Source organism: Argiope bruennichi, chromosome 5 (genome assembly GCF_947563725.1).
Source record: "Argiope bruennichi chromosome 5, qqArgBrue1.1, whole genome shotgun sequence".
In the NCBI taxonomy this organism is placed as follows: Eukaryota; Metazoa; Arthropoda; class Arachnida; order Araneae; family Araneidae; genus Argiope; species Argiope bruennichi.
Genome location: NC_079155.1, coordinates 121,255,828 through 121,281,350, shown reverse-complemented (window position 1 = coordinate 121,281,350; position 25,523 = coordinate 121,255,828). Strand labels below are relative to the sequence as shown.

The 25,523-nt window shown below is 27.2% G+C and overlaps 1 protein-coding gene across 1 annotated transcript; it reads left to right on the top strand.

The window, feature by feature from the left end:
- Positions 1-440: 440 nt before the first annotated feature.
- Positions 441-17,056, top strand: LOC129969570 (cytoplasmic protein NCK2-like). The gene is made up of 3 exons (XM_056084200.1): positions 441-715; positions 10,634-11,670; positions 15,392-17,056. Exons 1-3 carry the CDS (start codon positions 697-699, stop codon positions 15,599-15,601), a joined length of 1,266 nt encoding a protein of 421 aa, XP_055940175.1. The 5' UTR covers positions 441-696; the 3' UTR covers positions 15,602-17,056.
- The last annotated feature ends 8,467 nt before the right edge of the window (positions 17,057-25,523 follow it).

Here is a 25,523-nt window from a genome sequence, read left to right as displayed (position 1 = left end):
GATGTCACTTCTGCATCTTCACATTCAAGTCGAAAGGAATGCAGAAGAATGTTCCTAAAGACTTCAGAGCAAACTTTCTCAATCATTGATTATAAATTAGTTATCGTTTGTCAACAGATATTATAGTTATATTTATTTATAAGCAAAAATGCAATTTTTTTTCCCTTTGTCGTTGGTTATCTCTGCGGCGGCAATTCGATACGGTAAGCCTCGGATGTCGCTGTTCTTCATAATTTTTCAAATTTTGCTAACTTTGTAAATTCAATTTCTAGAAATGTTGACATAGTCTCAAAATTTTTATTTCAAAATTCTTATTAATTCTCCAGTGTTTTTTTTTTTTTTTGATGAAATATATTGGTTTGGGGAAAGTATATTATTTGCTATGGTAAAACTAAGTATATTATTTCATATCTGGCAACACATTTTCTTCTGACCGAAAATCAATCAAAGCAATGCAAGTAAAAATTAATGATTTTAATTTATAAATTACCGTATGTATCAGAATTTCAGCAAAAATAATCAATGAAGTTATTCTGTGTTTTTTTAATTCCTAATGTTTCGAACGCAATCTGTTATAAAATTACTAAAATAACGATTATCGTTTAAAAGATGTTCTTCCATGACTATTGCAATGTGAAATTATTACTTCTCTCTTAATAATAATAATAATAAAAAAAAAAGACGTTTTCCTGTATCATGTCCCACCATAAGATGGGTGAGTATTGTAAATTATTATGAAAATTCAATCCTTGTCATATCATAAGTGAAATTTTCCAGTGTTACTTAAATCACATGAATATTATATCTACCAAACTAGTAGTTGTGTAGATAGAAATAATCGTTTTTTCATTCGTAGTTATCATTATTTGAAGGTGAGCAAAGCAATTTTGTAGTTTATTTAAAATTATTAAGAGAATTTTTAGAGGTTAGCAAGTTTCTTAATTCTTTAAAGTCGTTCGACATATGTTTTGTCATGATAAAGCATTTTGCTTACTACATTCCTTATTAATAATCTTCAAGAAAATTATTTAAAAAATATAATTAAATATATAAATTGCTTTTGTACTTTTCTACTTATTATTTCTTGAAGCAGAGATTAAAAATTTTTTATTAAAAGTATTATTTTCTAATTAAGGAATGAAAAGTTATTTTATATGAACTTGATAGCTATTATATATTTTCATTTTGTAACCACTGAAAAGAAATTGAAAATACGTATATTCATGTATTTATTTTCTGTATGTATGTGATTTCTATATATTAGTTATATATAGTTTTTTTATATATTTGAACACAATATAAAATATTTTGTGAACTTATTATTTATATGAAATGATTTAACTTTTTACAAACCTTTTGAATTAATTTAAAAATTTGTATTTTAGGTTCTTATTTATCTTAAAACTAAAGAAAATAATAAGTAAGGTAAAGTTAATTTTAGTAGCAAGTCGTCCGTCCACTTAAAAATTTTTTAAATGTTAATTCTATGTTGAAATACAAAAATAGATTTGAAAAATCTGAAAAGTAATAAAACACATAAAGTTTAAATTTTGTTAGTATTCAACTTGCATTGATATTTATGATATCTGCAATAAATGATTTTGCTTAATAACTATTTTATTTTTAAGATCTAAACTTTTAACTAGATAAATATCAAGATATTTTAAAATTAGATTTATTACAAATAAAGATGAATGACTGTTAAAATTAGACATCCAAGTTTTTGGGCAAATTATTATGCCAGTTAAAGCTTTCGTGAACTGAAAAACTTATTTATTTAAACAGTTATTGATGTATTTGTTTAAATGGTTATTAATTATTATACATATAGTAAATTTATACTTATTTTTTTATATTTTGATCAGTCCGAAAATTACTTGAACTATTTTATTATTAATCATGTAGTAATGATATACATATTTAGTGAGACAAAAATGAAAATTATGAAAGGTTTGAATTATTTTTTTAAACTATATATATATATATATATATATATATATATATATATTGTGAAAGAATATATTTATATTGAAATGAAATACATCTCTGAAAATCTATTAAATTGATCACATTCCTTAATATTGAATATACAGTATGGTTCAAATAACTGTATAAACATTTTGTATTATAAAATCATTTTTAGCTTATCCTTAAAATATAATTAAAAAATTCAAATATTTTTGCTCTTGCATCTTACTAATACAATACAAAATAGTAATACAAGAATATTTTATCAAAATATCTAATTGTGACAAAAACCAAATTATATTCATCTATATGTACTATTTTCATATATTACATTTAATAAAAATTAAAATTTTAATGTATGTATTTATTAATTTTAAGTCTTTGTAAATTCAGATTATTTGAAAAAATATATTCCTCAATGGGATAGATTGTTCAATATTCTCTGATGCTATTTTTTTATTGTATAGAGTTCTAACTTTCACCATATCCCAGAAGTTGTTATTTATAAAATTTTTTAACTATGTAAATATTTTGGCATCAAAATCTGCTAAACTTATGATTACTCTCCCTTATCTATAGTTTTTGAAATAATATTTATTAAATTTCAATAAGAAGGAAAAAGTGGCAGTTTAAATTATATAGAAAAGCATAAAAATAATTATATAAAAATTGTTTTTATTCATAAAATTTAGTTGAAAGGTAAATAACATGCTTTACAGGATTGTCATGACCCCGGAAGAACCTGAAAAATACAGGGAATTATAAAGCATTGAAAATGCAGGAAAATTTCTATAAAACCCTGAAAAGCGCAAAGAAGTTTAAGTTTCTGATTTTTTTTTTTTTTTTTTTTTTGCCTACCTAAAAAATGTTATCTGAACCTTGCAAGGGTAAAAGATCGTATCCATTGTGCCAAAAACAAAAACAATACCACTTGCGATTTTGTAATCAGGGAAAATTGACCCTTTCCTATGTGCTACATGTTCCCCCCATATATCTGATTTCAATTTCAAAGACTGACGTTCTCTTTAAGTGTGATTCTCGGATTCCAATTAATGAGGATGTGCAAGACTGCTATAACTGCATGAGAGAACATAATAAATTTCTCTGGTGGGAATCGCAACATTCAATCTGCGGAAGTATTGCAGTGGTATTCAGTTACTTACAGTTGAGTTTATTGAATGGCCTGTTTATTATTTGAGAAAGTGTGATTTTATTCAGCATAGATTAGAGATTTTTTTTTTAAAAAATGAACTGCTCAAAATTTATATTTAATACAAAATTAGGTGGATAAAAATATGAATCCTGACTTTGCAGAATAGAGAAGTTCTTCAAAATCCATTTTGGCAATATGATAATAAGCTTAACTAATATGGGGAAAAATAATTACTAGTCATCCCAAAATAGGAAAACATACCAAATTATGTGCCAATTAAAAAAAAAAGGTTATCATGATATTGATCTTTATATCTAAAAGGAATATGAAAGAAGAGGACACTCTCAATTTGATTTTGAAAATGAGCCAATTTTAAACATTATACTTCAAGAGCAATCATTTAAAGCTGAACTTTTATAGACATTAACAATTATTTTATCATGTTTGTCCTTTTAATGCATTCAATGATATATCAGAAATATTTTTACATATGTTCACTAGATGTAAATTAGCCAAAAAAATATACATTAAGTCATACAAAAATATCATACATTATTTGTTATGGATCAGTATTTCACAGAAATGCTAAATAGATCTTATTGTATAATTTAGATGTGAATTAGCTATTAGTCTCTGCAAGATATTGGAATTCAATATTTTTAAGGTATGCCATTGTTTAAAATTATTTGAGAATTTTAAAAAAGTTTACTATACTTGAATTTTTAAATAATTTGTTTATTATTTGAGAAACTCTGAACTTATTCAAAGCAGATTTGAGAATATATTTTTTTAATTTTTGAGCTGCTCAAAATCTGTATGTAATATGAATTGGGCTGATAAAAAAAATAAACCCTGATATTGCTGAATGGATTCAATAAGTTCCACAAAATCTATTTGTTGTGTACTGCTCATTTTGTAAGATGATAATAAGCTTAAGTAATATGGAAAGCAAGCACTTACTATTAATGTCAAAAGAGGAAAACATACAAGACTGCATACCAGTTCAAAAGAGTCATCATTGGTACTAGACTTAGTATCTAAAAGAAATGATATATCAAATAAAAAAACATCAAATTTGATATCCGAAAATAAACCAATTATTAACTTTTTAGCTCAAGAACAATCAGTTCAAGCTGAATTTTTATGGGCATTAATGGGTCTTGTTGGGTCCCATTGATCTTTTAATTCATTCAGTGATCTTCAGAAATATTTTCACGTACGTTCACTGAAAGTGAAATAGCTAAAAAATATACATTAGGCCATACAGAAATGTTGTACTTTGTTTATTACAGTTTAGGTCTATTAGCTCAATGAATCTGATGGCTGAAATGTCTGCAGAAGTTGGTGCCCAAACACTTGAATTGGCAAAAATGAATAAATTAAAAAAAAATCTTACTTTATAATCTTTTTTGTTACGTAATCATTTAATGATTTGTATCAAGATAACAAAAATGCTTGTGCTTTCTTTCACCTGAATCCTTAATTTTGTGTGACTTACAGTTAAAAAGCATGAGAGGTAATATATCCCCACCTTTTAATATATAAATTTTGTCTTTCTAAATCCTGGATAAGAAATAAAATTTTTTTTTTCCCTGTATGTAATTATAAACCTTTTTTTTAAAATATACTATTATTTTAAATTGTTTCTTCCTTTCATTGCTCTTTCCACTTCTTAAAACCATATTCCATTATAACTAGCACACGGATGCTATTCACACATTTTTTCATATTTTGAATATATGTACAGAAAAACAGTTTTTTTTTTCTTTCCCAGATTGGAATGGTAACTCTGTCTGAATTTCCTTTGAAGTTTTTTTCTGGCACTGGATCAGAAATGTCAGTATTTGCGAATATGCTCTAAAAGTTTTTTGACAACATAAAGAAGTATATGAATTTCATTTTAAAAATTTAAATAAATACTGACTGGATCTACTATGAGTGATAATAATGTAAAAGCTTGTTGGGATATAAGCAGACTCTGGCTAAAATTAATTTTATATGGCTAATATTATTAAGTCATTTCTGATGAAATTTCTGATATCTGAACCAGTGGTGCCTTTTTTTTTGTATGAAAATCATTTCATTTCTGTTAAGCAGTTAATGAAAAATTCTATCAAAACCAGCTTGATTGAAAAAGCATTAGACATTTTATTTTTGATAGAACTTGATGATCCTAAAAATTTAAGACTAAGAAAAAAATAATACTGATATTAGAATAATGATTACGAGCTATTTGGATTACTAGTGGTGGTATTGAAACTGAAAACAGTTTTTTATTAGTAGGATGTTTTATATTTGCTAAGAATGTTATGCTGCTTTAAAAATAGCATCTTGTTTAAATCCACATTTATTGAAGAATAGACCATTGTTATGGAAAAACTAATGATAAACTTGCTTGAACTTTTTTATTTCAAAACACAAATTTCCCCATTCTGAATGTGCAAAGATCCAATTGAAAATTTTCCTAAACAAAACTAAAAAAGGAATACAAATAACAACTTGATTCATTAAATAAAATAATTTGCTTAAATGATTTCTATTTTGATATTTTGAAGTAAAAAAAAAAAAAAAAAAATTCCCAATTTTTGGTAAGAAAAAATTCTGGTGTTGTCACATGGCATTGTGGCTGTGGGAAATGGGTTTATTATTAATAAGGTTATGTTTGTTGAAAATCTGAAAGTAGATTCTTTAATTGGTCTAAGAACTGTGTATGCTATCATAAACATTTATGTAGGTGTTTTAAATGCTCTGATTTCAAAAGATCCTAGTCTGTTTTTTGTGACTTACAGACTTGCATGTGAACTTCTAGGATGTGATCAATATCCTCATCCCCCTTTATATGTAAATTTTGTCTTGCTGAATTCTAGTAAAAAAAAAAAAAAAATTCTGTATGTAAATATAACTATTACGCAAAATAATAGTATATTAAAATGTTAGATTGTTTATTCCTTTTCTTGTTTTTTTTCTTCTCATTAAAAATATGGAGTATTTTTGTTATTACATTATAACTAGCACATGAGTCCTGTTTACATATTTCCTTTTATATTGCCTATATAAGGAAAACACTGGGATCCCCTCTTCAGATTAGAATGGCAATCCTGTTTTAAAAGGGAACTTCTGCATTTTGTTATATATATTGTGTGTGAATTTCAAGATTTTGGAATCTCACTTTTTAAAATATTATTTGCACCTAATTTTAAACATATTGAATAATTTTGTTATTTTATATAATCTATGTCTTATTCTGGTAATCACTTTTATCATATCTGAGCACTGTTAAAGTGGTACACATCATTCTTGAAAGTTAAGGAGTTACCATATTTTAAAATTGTTGATAAGCATTATTTCTTTGAAATTGTACGTTAAAGATTTTTTTTTGTACTTCCATATTAAATACATGCCAGCAGATAATCCCCCCCCTTTTAAAAACTATTTGTAATTAAATTTTTCTACCTGTGTACATCATTGGCATGTGGTTAACACTAATGCTATTTTTTTTTTTTTTTTTTTTTCAAAATATAAAAGATTTATTTAGTTATATTTTGTAATGAGTTTTGCAAATTCAAAAATTGTTTATTTAGTATTTTAGCTAGAATAATAATAAAAAGGCACTTTTAGATATAAATTTAATCAGATGTAATTATATCCATCTTATATAAAACTAATTAATCTAGATAGTTTTTTTTATATGAAAGAATACTTATTTATTTGCAGGATACATTTTATTTTATTAAAATATCAGCTATGAAAGAGTAAAATGTTTTTTGTGCAAGTAATTTGAAATTCTCCTAAATTATTTGATGTATTAATGGACTCTTGTCAAATATTTTATTCAGTTGGCTGAAAGTATTCAATTGAACTTTTGAAAAATATTTATTTTACATGAAGATAATTTTCTTTTACTCACTTTTGAAATATTAAATGCATACTTTATAATACTTTTAAAATATTTTGATAATAAAGTCATTATAGAGGTAATAAACAAAGTCATTATGGGAATTAAATTATTTAATGAGATTTCATTTTATTTCTTACTGCATTTGCAGATAACATTTCATTTAAAAAGATTATTTATTATACATATAAAATGCAATATTCTTATACTGCTTATACTAATATTTCTAATATTCTAAGTTATGTTATACTGGAAAATAAACAACAATTTAAAAGCAAAATGTTAATATTATGCCTAATAGATGTTTAATGTTTTCTTAGGAAAGCTGGCTGTCTTGTACTTTGACTCATATTTTTGCAATTAAATATTTTATTTATTGCAATGTTGATTAGATCCCTTTATTTCGTTTTCTCTCTTTCTCATCTCTCTGTTAATATAAAGTATAAAATAGATTCTGTTGTGAAATAAGTACAGTTTGTGATGCCAGTTCTGAAAAATTAGTAAGCTGTCTTAAATAATTGATATTTTAACTTTAGTGTTTTATGAGAATTAATTAAAAAGTTAAGTTTTTCTATGTGTATAGGTTTGGATGTGCAAGTAGACAAATTCTAATCCTTTATTTTAGGAATAAAATATGTGCATTTGTTGAATTCTGAACTATCTGGAAAGTTTCTATGTTATTAGAACTTGGGGAAAATTCCAAGCATTTTGTGAAGCATTTTCATTGTACTCAACTGGAATGAATGATATCTATTCAAAAGAAATTACTTTCTCTCCTCTGTGACAAAATTGATAGGGCCATTACACAGTGTTTGAAAACAAATGTAGAATTATCATAGTATAAATCCATTATGGGTTCTCCTTTAATCATCCATTTTCATATGGAATGTTTTGTCATATTCCCTTTTGAACCTTAAGGACTGATTCGAATCTAATCTGTTTTTATTTTTCCTTTCATAGAACAGTCTGTATATAGGCATGTTCTCAATTAGACTGTTGTAAACTTTGTGTATTGCAACTTGTGCAGTCAGTCACTTAATGCAATGACTTATACCTCTGTAAAAATTACAATGCTTTATATTTTTGGATAAAATTGTTGGCTTTCTAATTATGCTGGCATATATTTTATAACAGGATGTGTAGTGCCATGAGAAGTGGTTAAATTTGAAAAAAGGTTCTTAAATGTTAAATTTTTCAAGAAGTGCAAAGAAAATTTTTTGTGGGTTGCCTACATGTTTTAAGCTAACAATGATTTTTTTCCCCACTCCTTCTTCAGCCATATGCATTGTTGTTTATTGAAATACTAAGAAGATTATTCTCAAGGGGCAGTACAAAATATGTATTATGTCATACTTCTTAGGACTCGAAAAACATTTGAACTTCAGTGGAATTCAAGGACGGTGAAGAATTTGTTTTAGTTATGCTTAATAAGCACATGTTTAACCATTTTATTTGTTAAAGAAAAATATATAGATTGATCCAATGAGTGGAAAATAAGAATATTGTGGGATGAATTTGATGTGCCTAAGAGAGAATCAAACATGAATGCTCTAAAAACATACAATGAAATCTCTATACTCTATTGCACATTGTTCTCGTTATTACATCTTTTTGGATAAATCTCTTGAATAACCTGTTAAAGCGATTTTACTGTTCTATATTGAATTGCAATTCATTGCTGTGTGTAATTACATAAGTCAATTGCATAAAATCAGATGAAATATTAACTTGAATCTATAGTTTTTTTTTAATGATCATAATTTCTTTTACTTTTTTTTTTTTTTTTTTAAAAATGTCCTCATCCACTTGAAAATTTTTATTTGTTGGACAAATCTTGACAGAAAGCTTGGGTATTGGATGTACTAAGAATGGAGGTTTCAAAATTTTTGTTAGAAGTTTAGTTAAAATCTAAAAACAGAAATTTAGCATGTTTCTACCATAACATCAAAGCAGCCCATTATCACACAAAAATTATTTTTATACAGTTTTAAAAGTTTAAAATGATGACTTTGCAATGAATTCAGTTTGTTTCAATGAATGCAATTAGCAATTTTTGAAAAATTAGTTTTGGTCACAGTTTGTAACAATGATTTTTAATGTAATGGAATTTAAAACAATGCCATTACTTTACTGAATTTTTGAGTCATGTTAAATGTGTTAATATTGTGATGAAAAATGCTTTCTTTACTTTAATTTAAAATTCAAAACTTTAAAGCAGTTCACTGAATAAGATTCTTCAATTATTTTTGTTAAATTTCAAGACAATGGGATATATTGTTTGGATTGGGATATATACTTTAAAAAAAATCTATTAACTGTTGTTTTTTATTTTCATTTTACTTGTAACTAAAGAGCTGACATCTTTTTTAACTTTATGAATTCATTTCTGTTATTTATGAAAACTAGGAATTGTGAAATCATTTTCATTTCTTCTTAAAATATATAATCACATTTTCCTTAATTTTTTAAAAGGCTTAAGTACAAAAATTTTATATGGCTACAAATAACTTTATATTTCTTCTAAATTGCTAAATATTGCAAGATAACATAGGAAATCACTTATCTTTTCTATCCCAACTATGTCAGATTTTATTTATTGCATATATAAAAAAAATCAAAAACCAAATTTTTGGTCATTATATGTTTCCATACCAATTTCAACATTTCCAGAAATGATGTATCCATCTAAATCAACTAATAATTTTTTAATTTTAAGAAGTGTTGAAAAAGATTCCGGGTTTTTATTGTTAATCTTATAAAAGTTGGCAATTTTTTGGTGTGATAATTTTTATTTTTTCATTTTTATGATCATTTTAATGCTTTTTTCAAAACTGATTTTTTTTTTTTTTTTTACGTTAGAAGATGTGCTTCTGCAGTATTTCAAAAAATGAATTATAAACATTTAAAATTAATTTTTATACATATAAATTTAAACATTTTTACATATAAATACAATACATTATTATAAAACAGAAATCATCTAATGCTTAGAAAATACACAGGTTTATATATATGCATGAATATAAATAGATGGTTAATTTTTTTTTTCGCTAAAGCATTTAATTTTTGTCACTATGCTCTTCTTTCACATTATGCCCCCTATAAATATTTGTCAAAACTTTTATAATATTTAGTTAGGATAATAATAAATCAATACATTTCTAAAATGTATAATTGTATGCTGATGTCTTCTTTATAATTATGTGGCAGGATTATTATGCAGCATAAATCATTATACAGCTTAATTTTTGCTATTTACTTAACGTGTTCATTGATTCCATCATAATCGTCTTCTTTTTGCAAAACCCACCGTTATAAATTATATATGTGAAACGCTATTTACATTTTAGCAGTGATCTATTCTAAATATTTTTAAATTGATCATTCTTATATTTCTCATTTTTGAATCATTTGATTTTATTTAATACTATTTAATTCAGATTTAAATAATAGTTCAGAGTAGTTTTGACTATTTTTCGCCTTAAAATTGTGCTATAAATTTGTCTATTTATTTTGCCTTTATATTTGCAAAATGTAATATATTTTATCACTTATTCTTTTGCTTATGAAAATACTCTAAGTTAACAAATTGATGTGTGTATCTTTTTTATTTACAGGAAAAACAGAAGAAACATATGTTATTGCTAAATATGATTATGCAGCACAGGGAAGTCAAGAATTGGACATAAAGAAGGGTGAACGTCTTATTCTTTTAGATGATAGTAAACACTGGTGGAAAGTGCAGAATGCAAAACACCAATCTGGTTTTGTTCCTTCAAATTACGTGAAACGTGAAAAACCATCAATATTTGACAGTATTCGTCGGAAAGTCAAGAAAAAGACCGAAGCAAAAATGTCGCCAACTGCTTCACCAATTGCAACAAAAGAGGTCAATGTTGATTCTCCGAGGAATACCTCTGATAAAACCAGTACTTATACTGGTACTTCTGCTATTGTAAAATACAATTATGAAGCTCAGCAGCCAGATGAGGTGTCTCTATCGAAAGGAGCAAGGGTTTTGGTCATGGAGAAGTCGAATGATGGCTGGTGGAAAGGTGAATGTGATGGCGTGATTGGCTGGTTTCCATCAAATTATGTTTTAGAGGAAGCTGATGATGCTAATGATAGTAGTCATAACTATACACCTGCTGGTTCTGCTAACAATACTCTGCAGAGTGGTGGTTGTCTTGATGTGGTTTTAGCTTTGTATTCCTTTACCTCCCAAAATGAAGAGGAACTGAGCTTCCAGAGGGGTGAACATTTAGAGATCATCGATAGGCCGGAGAATGATCCTGATTGGTGGAAAGCTCGAAATCAAAAGAATGAAGTAGGATTGGTGCCAAAGAATTATGTGCAAGTAGTTTGTCATGGTAATTCTGTTGAGACTTATCCTGGTAAAAACTTCCCACTCTCCAGCAGTGCAGACATTCTAATGGATAATGGCATTCCCCGCAAAGAAACAACAAGCTTATCTCTGGGTGCCAGTGGTGGTTCCCCAGCATTGTTTCGGAATAAATTTGGTAGCTTGCAAGAACGCCCAGATCTGACTGGGAAAAGCTGGTATTATGGCAGCATTACAAGAAGTGATTGTGATCAAATGTTAAATGAATATGCTGAGGATGGTGACTTTATTGTACGGGATAGTGAGACAAATGTAAGTATCTGTTTTCTTTTGTGTTCATACAAATTGCTTTAAATCAGAGAGAAATAAACTATCTTCTTTTATCAGCTCTTTCCTTTGCTTTTCATCAGATTTTCCCCTTGCAATTTCATTCAATTTTATGCTTTAAACTGCATTATCTAAGCTAATATATTTGTAACAGTTATGATTTTTTGCCAATTTTACATTCTGAGAGCACCAAAAAACTGCAGTGTACTTCACATATTTGTGTGAGTAATTATAGTTTTCTCAATGGAAGTTACTTTTGAATAAGATGCAATTGATTTATAAATTCTAATTATTTATTGTGACCAATGAAAAGAGACTTCACAGAATTCAAATATGCACACTTTTTGACTATGGTCTGCATATTATTTAAATATATTTGTTATACTGACTATGTTTTATTTGATCTTCATTGCTCTTCAATATATTTTAATAATATAATTTAAATTAAAAAATCTTTTTATCAACCAGAAATTCTAAAACAGTATAATATATAAGAAATGCTGGAATTCCTATGAGAATCTTTCTGTTTTTACTATGATAAAGCCTTTTGAAAATTTTGAGACTGAAGGAGAGTGTTCTGTATTTTTATTTGTTACCATCTGTTTGCCAGAATTAATGATTGCTAAAATTTTCAATTAAATATTTTGTTACTTGGTCTTAATAGTTTCTTTGGCAAAATATTTTTAAGTTACAAATTTGGTAGTAATATAATGTATTATTATAGAAGATTTTTACTGTTCTGTTCATTGTACTATGTATTTCCCTAATTTTCTGTTATTGCCTCTAAAATTGAATTTTAAATTAAAGAGGTAATGTCTAAACTTCAATTAATACAAAAATATTTTTTGCTTAAACCAAGCATGTTTTTTAAAACTGCGAGTACAAATAAAACTGCTTATCATTTTATTTTGGTTAAGATTAAATTTTATTTTTGTTTTGTGTCAAATTTGGAAAATATGCTTAAAACATTTTTAAAAATTAAAACAAAAATGACCAAATAATAGATATTATTGCAAAGATATAAAAATAATTTTTCTGTTATAGTATTTTTAAAAAAATGATATTTCATTTAACTTTTAATTAAGATTAAAAAAATTCCATTGAGGTACATAAATTTTCCTCCAAAGTATATATGTGCTAAGTTTAGCAGTTCTAAGTCTAACAGTGCAGCCTGTGGAGTGCTGTCAAGCAGATATGTATATGAAAATGGAACTCAAGTTCATACTGTAGTATTTTATTCATTTTTTTTTTTTTTTTGCCCTATATGTGACAATGAATGACAATGGCATTATCCTACATACAGGAACAATTCAATAATAATTTCATTAGAATAAATTTAATATCTAATCAACTGTTCATTAAGTCTAGATCTTAAATTTTTAGAGAAAGTTTAGGAAATGAGGAAAAGATACATCCAGTAACAGTCATATGTATCCTGTAATCCCTTCTTTGCCCAGTGCTGGTTTCTTTTCCTTCGTTCCTACTTCTTTTTTTCTGGATTTAATTCATACTATTATTGAATCAATAACTAAAACATGTGTAGTAACTATCCTTGTGCTAAAAGAAATTTAAAAAAGGATGTTAAATTTCTAATTTTGCCCATTAATGCATATGTTAGTAGGATACCTAAATAGCATGTAAATAACTCAACACATTTTGATAAATTTTTTATAGGATTAAATGTACATGAAATTTTAGCCAGGTTTTTAGATCAATAGCTATGAAGTTTCACTTTTTCTTCTTTAGTATTTAAAAATCTTTTAAAATTTGAAATAACTGTAAATTAAATACAATTGTAAATGAAGTACAGTCTGTTTAGTATTTAAAAATTGCCTTTTTAAATGTTGCATCTTACAGAATACTCAATTTAGAATTATCATATAATTTTTAATCCTTATTAGGTTTTTAAAGAAAAAGGATTTTAAAAAGTTCCTTCAGCCAGTATAAATGCGTAAATAGTTTTTAAAAAAATTTGGTTTTTGATAGAAATAGGTATTTAATTTTTATTTTGGTAAGTAGAGCAACAACTGTTGAATTTAAAATCATGTTTTCATCTGAAAATTAAGAACTTCAATAACTTTTTAATAAAATAATAAATTCTGAATTTTTTAAAAAAATGCCTTGTTTTAGTTTCTTTTTTTCTCTATTCTCTTATATAATATGTGTGTGTGTGTATAACATAGCTAATAGTTTATGAAAATATTGAAGATCTAAAAATATAACTTTTCTTACTTTAATAATATGCTGAAAACAGATTTAAAGTTTTTTTTTATTATTATTTTCCTTAAATTTTTGTTATATGTTTGCATTAAAAAGTTTTAAGAAATGCATTCAAATTGATAAAAGTAAACAAAATAAAAATTTCTCACTGAAATTTATTTTTTCAAAAAAGATTGAATTTTGCTTTAATGTGTAAAAAGAAAAACGAATAAGTGTTCTTTAACATATTATTAAAAATGTCTTTAGGTTTATTTTGTAGTTAGAGTTGTATTTGAATACAGTTGAACTATGTGCCAAACTATAAATAGTTAAATTTTATTAATTGTGTGGTATATTCTTTGGAAAGAGAATCACAAAAGTTCACTGATATAGTTGTAAAAATACTTAAGTATTATTTATTCACATTATTGCTTTGGTCAAATTCTTTAAAAATTCTCATACTTTAAAGATGTTGGTATCATCCATGAAATTTAACTTGAGGTTTTAATACCTTCTTTCCTTAACTTTTGACTAGTTTGAACACTGTCAGTTGCACTTCTCGTAACGATAAACTACTTTTTATCTTGCTGTAAAAATTTTAAGTTGCAGCATATTCTGCAACAGGATCTTGCGCCAGAAATCTAAATCTAAACCTAAACCTTTAAAAATTCTTGAATATATAATTTCAAATCATAATTATTCAGATCTGTAATAATCTTAATAAAGCTAATCTGTGAAATCTGCATTTATCTATAAGCATTAGGATCTTGTAAAAAAAAAAAAAAAAAAGATATTATGAGGTTTGTTATTCTTAGCAAAACTTTCTGTTGGATTGTTCAAATACTGCACTGATATGAAAATTGTACTATTGAGCATTAAAATATTTTCTTTAATCTATGTAACAATCTTAATTTTGTGAATAACCATTATGTTCTATTGTATCATAGCATGTTTGCTGGTAATTATTAATTTGGAGATACAAAAATAAGTAAACCTGTACATAATTTAAAGATTCATTCTTTCCAGTAACATAAAAAAGAAGGGGGGAGGGAGGGATTTTCCCAATTCTCTTCTAAAATTCCTATCTAAAGAGCTGATATCAGATTCTATTTGTATGTATAAAGATTGACTTCTTGAATGTTTTCTGATATCTTGAATTCATGAAGCATATGTTTAAAATTGTCTGGAATACTATAGTGGTGGAAAGAAAATTGATTTAAAATTTGTCCTTAGACATGCTATTCAAAATGTATCAATGGTTCCAACCAGTTTAATATCTGACTTATTGAATGTATTCTGTTGACAGTACATTTTTTAAAGTCATAATATTTTTTATAAATATTTCATTTCATGAAACTGTTTTTTTACTGTCTTATTATTCATAATAATTTTTAAATTATAATTCTGTCATATTTAATTCATCTAAAAAATGTTTGCATATTCATTATTTGCTTTCTATTTTCTTAACTGGATTACCTTTTCATTTTTGTGTTTCTCTCTATTCAAGGTTGGTGATTATTCAATATCTTTGAAAGCACCAGCAAGAAACAAGCATTTCCGTGTCCATGTTGAAGGACGGGTGTTTTGCATTGGACAGAGAAGGTTTGATACTCTGGATGATTTAGTAGAACATTACAAACGAGCTCCTATTTACACTAGTCCGAGGGGTGACAAACTATACTTAATAAAACCTTTTCAGAAAACAGCAAAGTCATAATGGCAAATGACATTTAATGAATTTAAATTCATCTTCTCCTGTTGATAACATCCCGTGTGCTCAAAATGTGTGTACATGCAGAGGTGCCAACTACCTAACAAATCCCCATTTCTATCTCAGTAAGGTACAAAAAAAATAATAATGGTGCTGTTTTGCCATGTTTAAAATCTGCTTAATCTTTTATATTTTTTAATCTACTTAAAAAGTTTACTTTAGTTTGTCTCTTAATCTTTAAATTTTTTGGACGTGCCAAAGGTATATGGTGAAGACCAATTACATATTAAGGCTTTTGATTTTGCAAGAGTAGTATTAGATTTAATTCTCTTTAGATATTTAATATGGAAGATGATAAATATTTTTTATATATTTTTAAATATAATAATGCTATAAACTTAGTATTAAATTAAGTTTTAAGTACTTCCTGGAAAATGACTTCAAAACATGAAAATTAATTAATATTTTTTAATGGTTCAGAATTTTTAAAAAATTCTGTTAAGAAGTTCACTCTCTAAGATTTGAAGTCAATTATTACTTTTTTTTTCACTCTCTGCCTATTAGAAAAGCATGGAAGTGGCAATTTTGACTTTTTCTTGTTTATTGTAATTCATTATTAATAAAAAAATATTTGCCTTTATAATTATTTCAAGAAATCCCTATCATTACAATTGTATATTTTTAAAAATATGTCTCTCCTTATGTTCTGATTATGTCCAATGAAAGAGGTTAACTTACATCCATATTCACAGTATTTCGAAGGTTCTATACTACATTTTTATTTGCACCTGGTTTTCTTAGTTTTTCTGTTCATCTTTTCTTTGAAAAATGGCAAGGATTTGTGACGTTGGCATTTCTGCATATTTGCTTATCTTCTCGAATTCTGTACTATTCAGCTCTGGTTACTATGTTAGTGCCATTCTGATCTGATTAGAAAATGTATTATTTTGCTGTACTACCCTATTTGCCACAAAGTGCCTTTAGTTTACTTTCTATTGCCTTCCTTTTACTTGATATGTTAAATTATAAGCAAATTACAATTTATTATTTGTTAAAATGGCACTTCTAAATTTGCAAACCAGCTTTTTTAAGTTTTTGTTTCATTTCCTAATTACTATATTTTTTTATGAAGTAATCAATCAAGCCTCCTTAAATTCAACCATTTTTAACATGAGAGCTTAACATCTGAACTCAGCATGTTCTGTGTGAGCCTTAAATCTTTTCATGTTTCCTGTGAACAAGCAGTCATAAAAAAATTATGCATGAAGTTTTTCTGAGCAGTTTTCGTTACAAAGATTTTGAGAGTATTTATGGCTATGACACTTTTGTATTTATATATTGCATTCCAATACATATTTGCACTCCATGTTTTAAAATTTTTTTATAGTGTTGATTGTAGAGGTAATTTTATTTAGAATATAGTTGCAAGTCTTGTTTTGGTTATCATTGGAGATCCTTGCATGGCATAGTTATGTTACATATATATATATATATATATATATATATATATATATATATATATATATATATATAATTGCATAGTATTATAAAAAATTATGCTATTTTTTTATTGGTGAAAAAGAGCAGCTTTATATGGGAACAAGTGTGATTGAATTAATTAGATAGTGATTTTTTTTTATTGAGTTATTGCTTTTTTCTCTTTGAAAAAAAGAAATTGCTTTATATATTTTTTTATTTTATCCCAATTTTTTTAAGTGCATTCTGTTACTCTCTGTTAATTTTTTTGATATTTTTTAAACATTTGTAATAATTTTTAAGAATAGCTGTTTTTTTTTTAAATTTCATAAATCTTTATATTTTATTTTTATCAAATTATTTACATGGCAAAAATTTATGAAGCATTAGAAGATAATTACTCCTGGGAAAAAAAGCAAAAATTTAATTAATTTAGAAATATTGAAATCTCAATGGAACTTTATTTATAAGTGCTTTTTCTTTTGATATATTTACTGCTATAAAATAAGACAAATTTTTCTTTAGATACTATTGTACTACATTGTTTCTACAATATTTGTAACTCCAGTATAAATTTATTTATGTGATATTTGAAAATAGAAATTTTTAGGTAGGCTGTGTGTAACTAAAAGTAATGAAATTTTGAATTGCATTTTTGTTTTTAATTCTTCAAAAACCCTACAATTCGGTATTTAAAATTTTTTAAAAGTATTATTGAATTAATAACTGCTGATGAACTAGTTAATCAATAATTGACAATTTTGAATATATTATTCTAAAAATAACATAATGTTTCATTTATTTATTTTTAAAGCATAAATGTATTTTATAATGTGCAAAAATCTTTTGAAGAATTAAAAGATAACAGAAGTGCTATTTTTTGACAGTTTTGTGAATAAGTTTTGAATTCTGATTGGAATTTACTCTTTTTCCATGTATTCATTGATAAAAAAAGAAAAATATCTGCAAGGATCTTCTATATTCATTGATTTTATGTGTAAATAATGTTTCTATGAATGTTTTGAATGCTTGAAAGCATAACATATTTTCATTTGCATTTTAGGCAGCATTTGTTAGGCATTTTATTATTTAGAAACCTAGGGTAGGTAATCTAGCTCTCTGTAGAAGCTGTGTGATCGAGTTATCTTTTTCTAATTGTAGTTTGATTTAAATTAACTAGTCAATTCGAAACTAATTAAAATGAAAAATTCTTGATGGTATGAAAGTAATTGTTCTTTAAAAATGCAGAAGTGCTGTCTGGTAAAATACTAATTAAGAAAACTATGTATGATATGTAATTAGCTTTTTATATTTATGGAAAAAATTATATCTGTATTTAACTAGGAACTATGTTATGAGTTTAGAATTTTAAATTTGTTGTGTAAGAAGCTGTGATATTTTGATTCATTTATTTATTTTATATGCAGAATGACATGTAGCTTTTACAGCTGCGATCTGAGGTGTGTTGTGAATGTAATTTTACTACCTTTACTGTAGTCTTCAGTGTAGAAATGCATTAAAACAGAAATCTCCTAATTTGTGGAAAATTTATTCATTGTGTGTATGTGTATGTGCACAAAGCAAGAAGTGATAGAATAATAATTTGTTTGAAAGTGATGTAGTCCTTTTTTCTTATTGCTTTCTTTGATTAATTCTACGGAGCACTTTATTAACATCATCTGAATTTTTTTGTATCATTTTTTACAATTTTTTTTATTTTATTTTTACAAAGTTCAAGATAATGAAAGCAATTTAGTGCAATTTTGTCAACTTAAAGTATTTGCATCAGATATAAAGACTGTCAAGGTTATCTTATTATTAAATTCATTGCTTTGAAATGAAAGTGCTTCCTCCCTTCCTATAAGTGAAATAATTAAAAAAAAAAAAAGTCTAAACTGTGTTTTTGTTGCTTAATTTTTTGAGTACTTTATTATTCTTCAAAGGTTATTTAAGCATTAAAATATGAAATGTATTGTAATTAAATTTAACTGGCCTTTCATAATTAAGTTATTTTCTTTTTTTAGGATTTTTTTCCCCTTATAATAATTATCTTCAATTTCTGTAAATGCTGTATATTCAAATATTATTATCCTTACATCTTAAATTTTTAGCTCAATAGCATATGAAAAAGAAATAAACTTCTGGCATCTCTTTTGATTATTTTTTTCTACATATCATAATTAAGTCTATTTCATTGGACTTAATTGTACAAATAATAAATATGTTTATAAATTATGAAGAATTAGATGAAATGTCAGAATTCAACTGTTTTCAAAACCAGTCCTTTTTTTAAAAAAAAAAAAAATAACAAAGTGATCTGAGTCTGTTTTGTAGGCTTTTGTGCAATTATATTTTCACTGTTTGAATAAAACAGTTTCAAAATATTAGGCTCATATTGTCTATACATTGTATAAAATGAAGTCTCCTGAAAGCGTCTGTATGTTTGAACTCGAAAAATACTTAACCGATATTGTAGATATTTGTACCATTTTGTAGGTTATTTATTGGGGAAGGTTTTAGTATATTGAAGTTCATGGACAACTTTATGTAGCACTTTCTATATTTACACCCAAGCAAAATTTCTTGGTCTTGGCAGCAGGAGGAAAAACATCCAATACAGTTTAAAAAGAAATATTATGAAGCAAGCTGAATTTTATTTTCATATCAGATTATACAGAGTTGATAAACAAGTGTGGAACAGTGGGTACAATAAGTTAGTTATTTGTATATTTTTAAATTTTAAAACAGCTTTTTTATTGTATATTTTTAATGAATCTCGAACAACTATACAGCTATTTTCGCCTTGGATGTTATCCACGGGCAACCCTGTATGGGTACTGCTAGTTATCTTTTAAGTTATTGAATTAAAAATATGAAATTGTCTAAAATTCAGACGAAAATAATAACATCAACAAAAATAACTAAATTGTTTATTTCCGGTTTTTTATTTGTTTCTTAAATAGTACTTAAAAATTAAACACCATATATAATTTACTAGGATATCTGTGTTCCAATTTTTTTTTTTTTAATTATTCAAACTCCAGAATTTCTAAATTTTTTTAGTGAAGCTCATTCATTTTCTCGACTTTGGTCTAGATGTAAATTTTGTTAAATTCGCCGAATTAGAATTTTTTTTTTCAAGCGATAACTCGCCAAATATGACAGTTTCAACACTGGTAAACGAAAATTAAATGCAACTCATTAAAATCTTGATCACAATTCTCTTGCCCTTTGAGACTCATTAACTTCTAAATTTTAAACTCAAACAAAAAATGTTGGTAACTTATTTAGGGATAAAGGAGTACACAGGTTAAATTTCATGAAGAATATGTTCACTGTTTTGATTCTGAGAGTGTTGCATCAGCTGGAATACTGCGCCATTAGAGCTCTGAAAAGTATGATTAAACGAGCATTGCAGTACAGCGCGAAACTGAATAAAACCTCTTGCATTTGAATAAAATAAAACACTAGTTAGGGCTGTGTCGGTTTTCGATTTATTGATATCATGGTCATGAAAAATGGTTCACGATGAATCGCTATACAATAAATGGATATTCATAATTTGCGTTTTGGTTACCGGTTAAGATTAATTTTTGTTGCTCTTCCTTCTTTTTCACCTTCATACATAATTTTTGTTAATGTTTCTAATGAATAAAGTTCCAATATAAGAGTTTAATATATAAAGAGACCTAGAGTCGAGTATTCAAGCAGTATCGAGTCATCTACTGAGTAGGCAGCCTTATAGTCGTGGGTCGGCAGTTGAATACAACTAAAAAGAGGAGAAGAGGGACGTGAATAGTTGTGTGGACTCTCTCCTCCTGCTGAGTTCTGTCTGCCCATTTTGTGTGTTGCTGTAGCTGTTTACGATCTATTAGCTACTTGCAAGATGTTGTTTGTTGCTTGTGTATTTCTCGGTTGTATTTTGTCGTTTATGTATTTTCGTCTTTGCATTAACAAACTCGTTATTTGTTGTTGGGATTGTTAATTGTTCCAACATACATCCATTACAACGAATCCGTTGAATCGGAGATGAAAAATGTAGGGCAAGAAAAGTGCTGAGGATAGTGGGGCCGAGTCCGATTTCTTGACTGAGCAGATAGAGAGGTTCATGAAATGAATAGCTCTCACGAAGCTGACTATGTAAAAGCGGAACAAATTTTGTGATCCGGTTTTGTTCTTTTGGAAAAGCCTTCAGGATACAATCGTAATTCTTCTTTTCCGTTGCTGTTTGCAGCCGTACATCAAAAGTATGTCTGATTTCTCTAATAACGTGCATCTCTCCGTCACGCAAAAAAAATTTCTAATTACAAAAAATTATTTGAAACTCACATAATGCCTTTCAAATACAATAAAATTGTCTTGCAGACGATTTGACAATGCTAATAAAAAGAACCTCCAGAATATTCTGTATTTTTCTTCCCAGAAAATCATTTTTATGCAGGCTTTGGTAAATATGTATATTGTCTGGTCTAAAAATATTGTGTTAAGAAATCGCTTTTTTTCATTTTCTCAACATTTCTAGTTTTTTCTGCCTTTACTTTTCATTTTCTATATCATATTCCTATGAAAAAAAATCTTCTTTATGTATACTTTACCTACTCTCAAAGTTTGGTCCATGAATTTAGGAACACCCTGTGTGTGTGTAATATATATAATGATTTTTTGCTGTCAGATTTTTATCTCTTTACTCTATGCGTGAGAAACTGCTGGATTAGCCGTTATACATATATGTAAAACAGATTTTAGCAGTTATGTGGCCGAGAAGAAACTTGAAATTTTAAAGCTTTGATTTATTCCATTCCTAATATGTACAAGAAGTGATGATGAAACTGACATCCGTTTACATCTCGATTCATGAGGAGAAGATCAAGATAGACCGAAATTCTCCATTCGGTGGTTTTTACTATGAGATTCTGATAGAGATTTCTTTGACACGTGTAGTCTTAGGAAAGGGAAATTAAGGTATCTTTAAAAACATGTTATAAGAATTATGAATTTCTATCCCTTCACTCGGAGCGTGAGAACCTGCTGAATAAGAGCGCGTATTGAATTAAATAAAGTGTGAATTGGATCAAGAAATAAGAGAACATTTTAGAATAAAATTAATATGGGTTAAATTAAGATAAAAATTAGGAAATTAATTAGAATTTAAATTAGATTAAAATTATATAAAGGCGAATTTTTTGATGATTGTTATATTTCTAATAATAGTTTTAAAAAAGTGGTTGGTGTCAAGTATAATCCTCGTCATCTGACTGTGGTTCAAAATTATGAGGTCTGTCCCAAAATAGTGCTATTGTTCCTTTAAAAAGGGGTTTTAATATAACTGACTAAACTAAATTCTTTTCATGGCTAAGTTCAAATTTTTTCCATTTGTAAATTTACTGTAATTTTTAGTGAAGAATGATCCTTATGAAACTGTGGGAATGACAATTTTCAGAGTTATATATATATACAGTACTGTGCAAATTAATTGGGACAAACAGATTTTTTAAGGAAATTGTTCCTTTCTCGGGGATTTTCTGCTTCAAACCGTTTTCAACTGCATTTTCTTAGAACGCGTGACTGCTCTTGACTAGTCTAAACCGGTTTGATCACGTGATCATGACATGTCGAACATTTTTCCCTTCAGTTGCTGTAAAAAGTGGTCGCTTGTGTGAATTGTCTCCTTCTGACGTGTATTAAAAAATGGATATCACTCCCAGGAAAAGGACTAGAATTGTTACCCTTATTCAGCATACTTCTATGACTGTGAGGGATATTGCTGCAGTAGTTGGAGTTGGAAAATCCAGTGTTTCTAGGATTATTAATCAGCAAAAGAATTTTGAGGCAGTGTCTCCAAAATGAAAGAGTAAATGTGGACGCAAACGCAAGACCACACTTCGAACAGACAAATTTCTTGTACGAAATAGTACAATGAATCCTTACAAAACAAGCAGAGATCTTCAGAGAGAATTATTAGCTACTGGTATGAGCGTAGATTCATCGACAATTCGACGAAGGCTTAGTGAAGCTGGGAGATTTGCAAGAAAACCAATCGAAAAACAGTTATTAACACCTGCAATGAAGAAAAAACATTTGGATTGGGACAGGAAATATCAATCCTGGACTGCAGAAGATTGGAAGAAGGTTGTATTCAGCGATGAAACGCATTTTCTTGTGCTAGGGTTTCGACCAAGATTTGTCAGGCGAAATAGTGTAGAACCCATCAGGGAGCAACATCTTATTCAAACAGTTAAGCACTTTCAGAAACAGATGTTTTGCGGTTATTTTACTTCTAAAGGACCTGGCAGCTTAGTACCAGTTGAAAGGATGATAAACTGTAAACTGTAAACAACACATTTCTATAATAGAAAGTAAAATTGTGCCTATGATGCAAACATTCGCTGGTAGTGTTGGTATCTTTCGACAAGATCTTGCTCCATGCCATACTTTTAAGCTAACAACGAATTTTTTCCAAAAACAGAAAATAACGGTTTCGGATTGACCTGGTTATTCTCCTGATGTAAATCCCATCGAAAATTTGTAGAGCAATGTAAAGAAACGTTTGAATAAAGTGGACTGCTCAACAAAGAAAACAATGATTGTGAATCTATAAAAGTTTGGTTTCGTGATGACGAGATCAAAAATTTATATTCTAATTTTGTGGCATCCATGCCAAACCGTGTACAGGATCTCATTCAAGCTAGAGGAGGACATATTTTGTATTAGATTGCTATACCGTGCATGTAAGTTAACCTATACTAATTAAACAACATTTGTGAAAATTTTTGTGTTTGTCCCAATTAATTTGCACAGTACTGTAATGAGGAAAACCAAAATGCAATCTCCTAAACACTAAGAAGTTCCGTTTTTATTCCATGTCTGTTTTCTTCCTAGGTTTGCACTATAATTTGCAAAATAAAATTATTAGGTTTGTTCTGTGAGCACGAATTATCTTAAGTAAGTAAATAAATTGAATTTATAAATGCAATTTTGTTTGAAGAATCCGCTTTCTCTACTACTATTTGTCCGACAAGTCAAACATTCAAAGACAATAAATAGATTCATCACCTTTCCAGACCATTTTTACACACTGTATTTTTTGACCTCGTTGAATGCTAGCAGTTTTTGGTGGCCAGTTGAGAAAAAAGGGACATTGAAGATTTTGTGCTGAGCTTAACATGTAAATTTGAATGATGATGGATATTTCCATCATACTATTTTTTTAATTATTTTTTATTATATATTTATACTAAGATTATTTAAATATTTTTCTTTAATCTGGAGCATGAATTACACCACCCTGATTTATTTCACAATAAAAGAAACTATCATGCAAAGAAGGGTTAAGGTTGAAATATATAGGTATTTTTGACAAAGACCATGAGTTGCAACTGCTTCGATAATGAATCTATTATCTATCCATGTGAAAATTTTAACTTAATTAAATATTTCATGTGTGAACTTTTTTTTTTTTTTTTTTCTTTTCAGGATCGCAACGTCTTTACCATTAATTTTTTACTAAATTTTTAAAATTTAGTTTTAAAAGTTCTTTCTGAACTTTTCAGAGGAATATTTATATAATGTAGAATAGTTGCATTTTTTTGTAGCTATTTCTGGTACCTCATTACCTGCTATTCCGATGTGGCTTTCACCGATGTAGAAAGATGGGACAGTCCAGCAATTCAAGAGTTTTCTTTATCAGGTTATTTTTTGACTTGAATTTTTTCAGAACTTTTAAAACACTGACACTTTTGGTAAATATATCTAATTTGTTCTGTCTGTACGGACTTTCACCCGATATTTGTAAATTATTTTTGTATGATTGTTTTTGGTACTTTGGATTGGTCGAGTATCTCTATCTATTGGGTTGGCAACTAAGTAATTAAATGAATGAATCTTCATCAACATGAAACGAACATCCAGGTTGAAATATTGATAATAATAATAATGAAAAGAACTATGCATCACTAACATTCCAGGTTAGTGATGCATATTGTAAAATAAGCTTAAAGATTTTAAAATTGAGTTAAAAATAGACAAAAAAAAAAAAAAAAAAAATGCACAGCAATTAACCTGGTATAATTGCAAAGATAAATTTTTTGAATTTTAAGATTGTGTAAAACTCTTTTGCTTTATTTTTTTGTAGTTATAGAGAAAAAACGTGAAAATTTTGGTTAAATTTAATTAATTAAAATTCTGATTAAAGTTTCTAAAATTGATTTGTGGCATATATTTCCACACTTCTTAAGTACATTCTAGGTTTAATGGAATGTTTTCAATAGAACGCGCGCACTCATACGCGCATATGAATACTCGCGCATTCTGCTTTATTATTAGTAGAAATTAGACTTATTCAGCAAATGGAACACGAATGATGTTATTTATATTTTATTTAAATGATTTTGGATTTGGAAACATTTCACTCTTTTAACTACATGGTTTAAGCTATTTAGTATTTTATAACGGA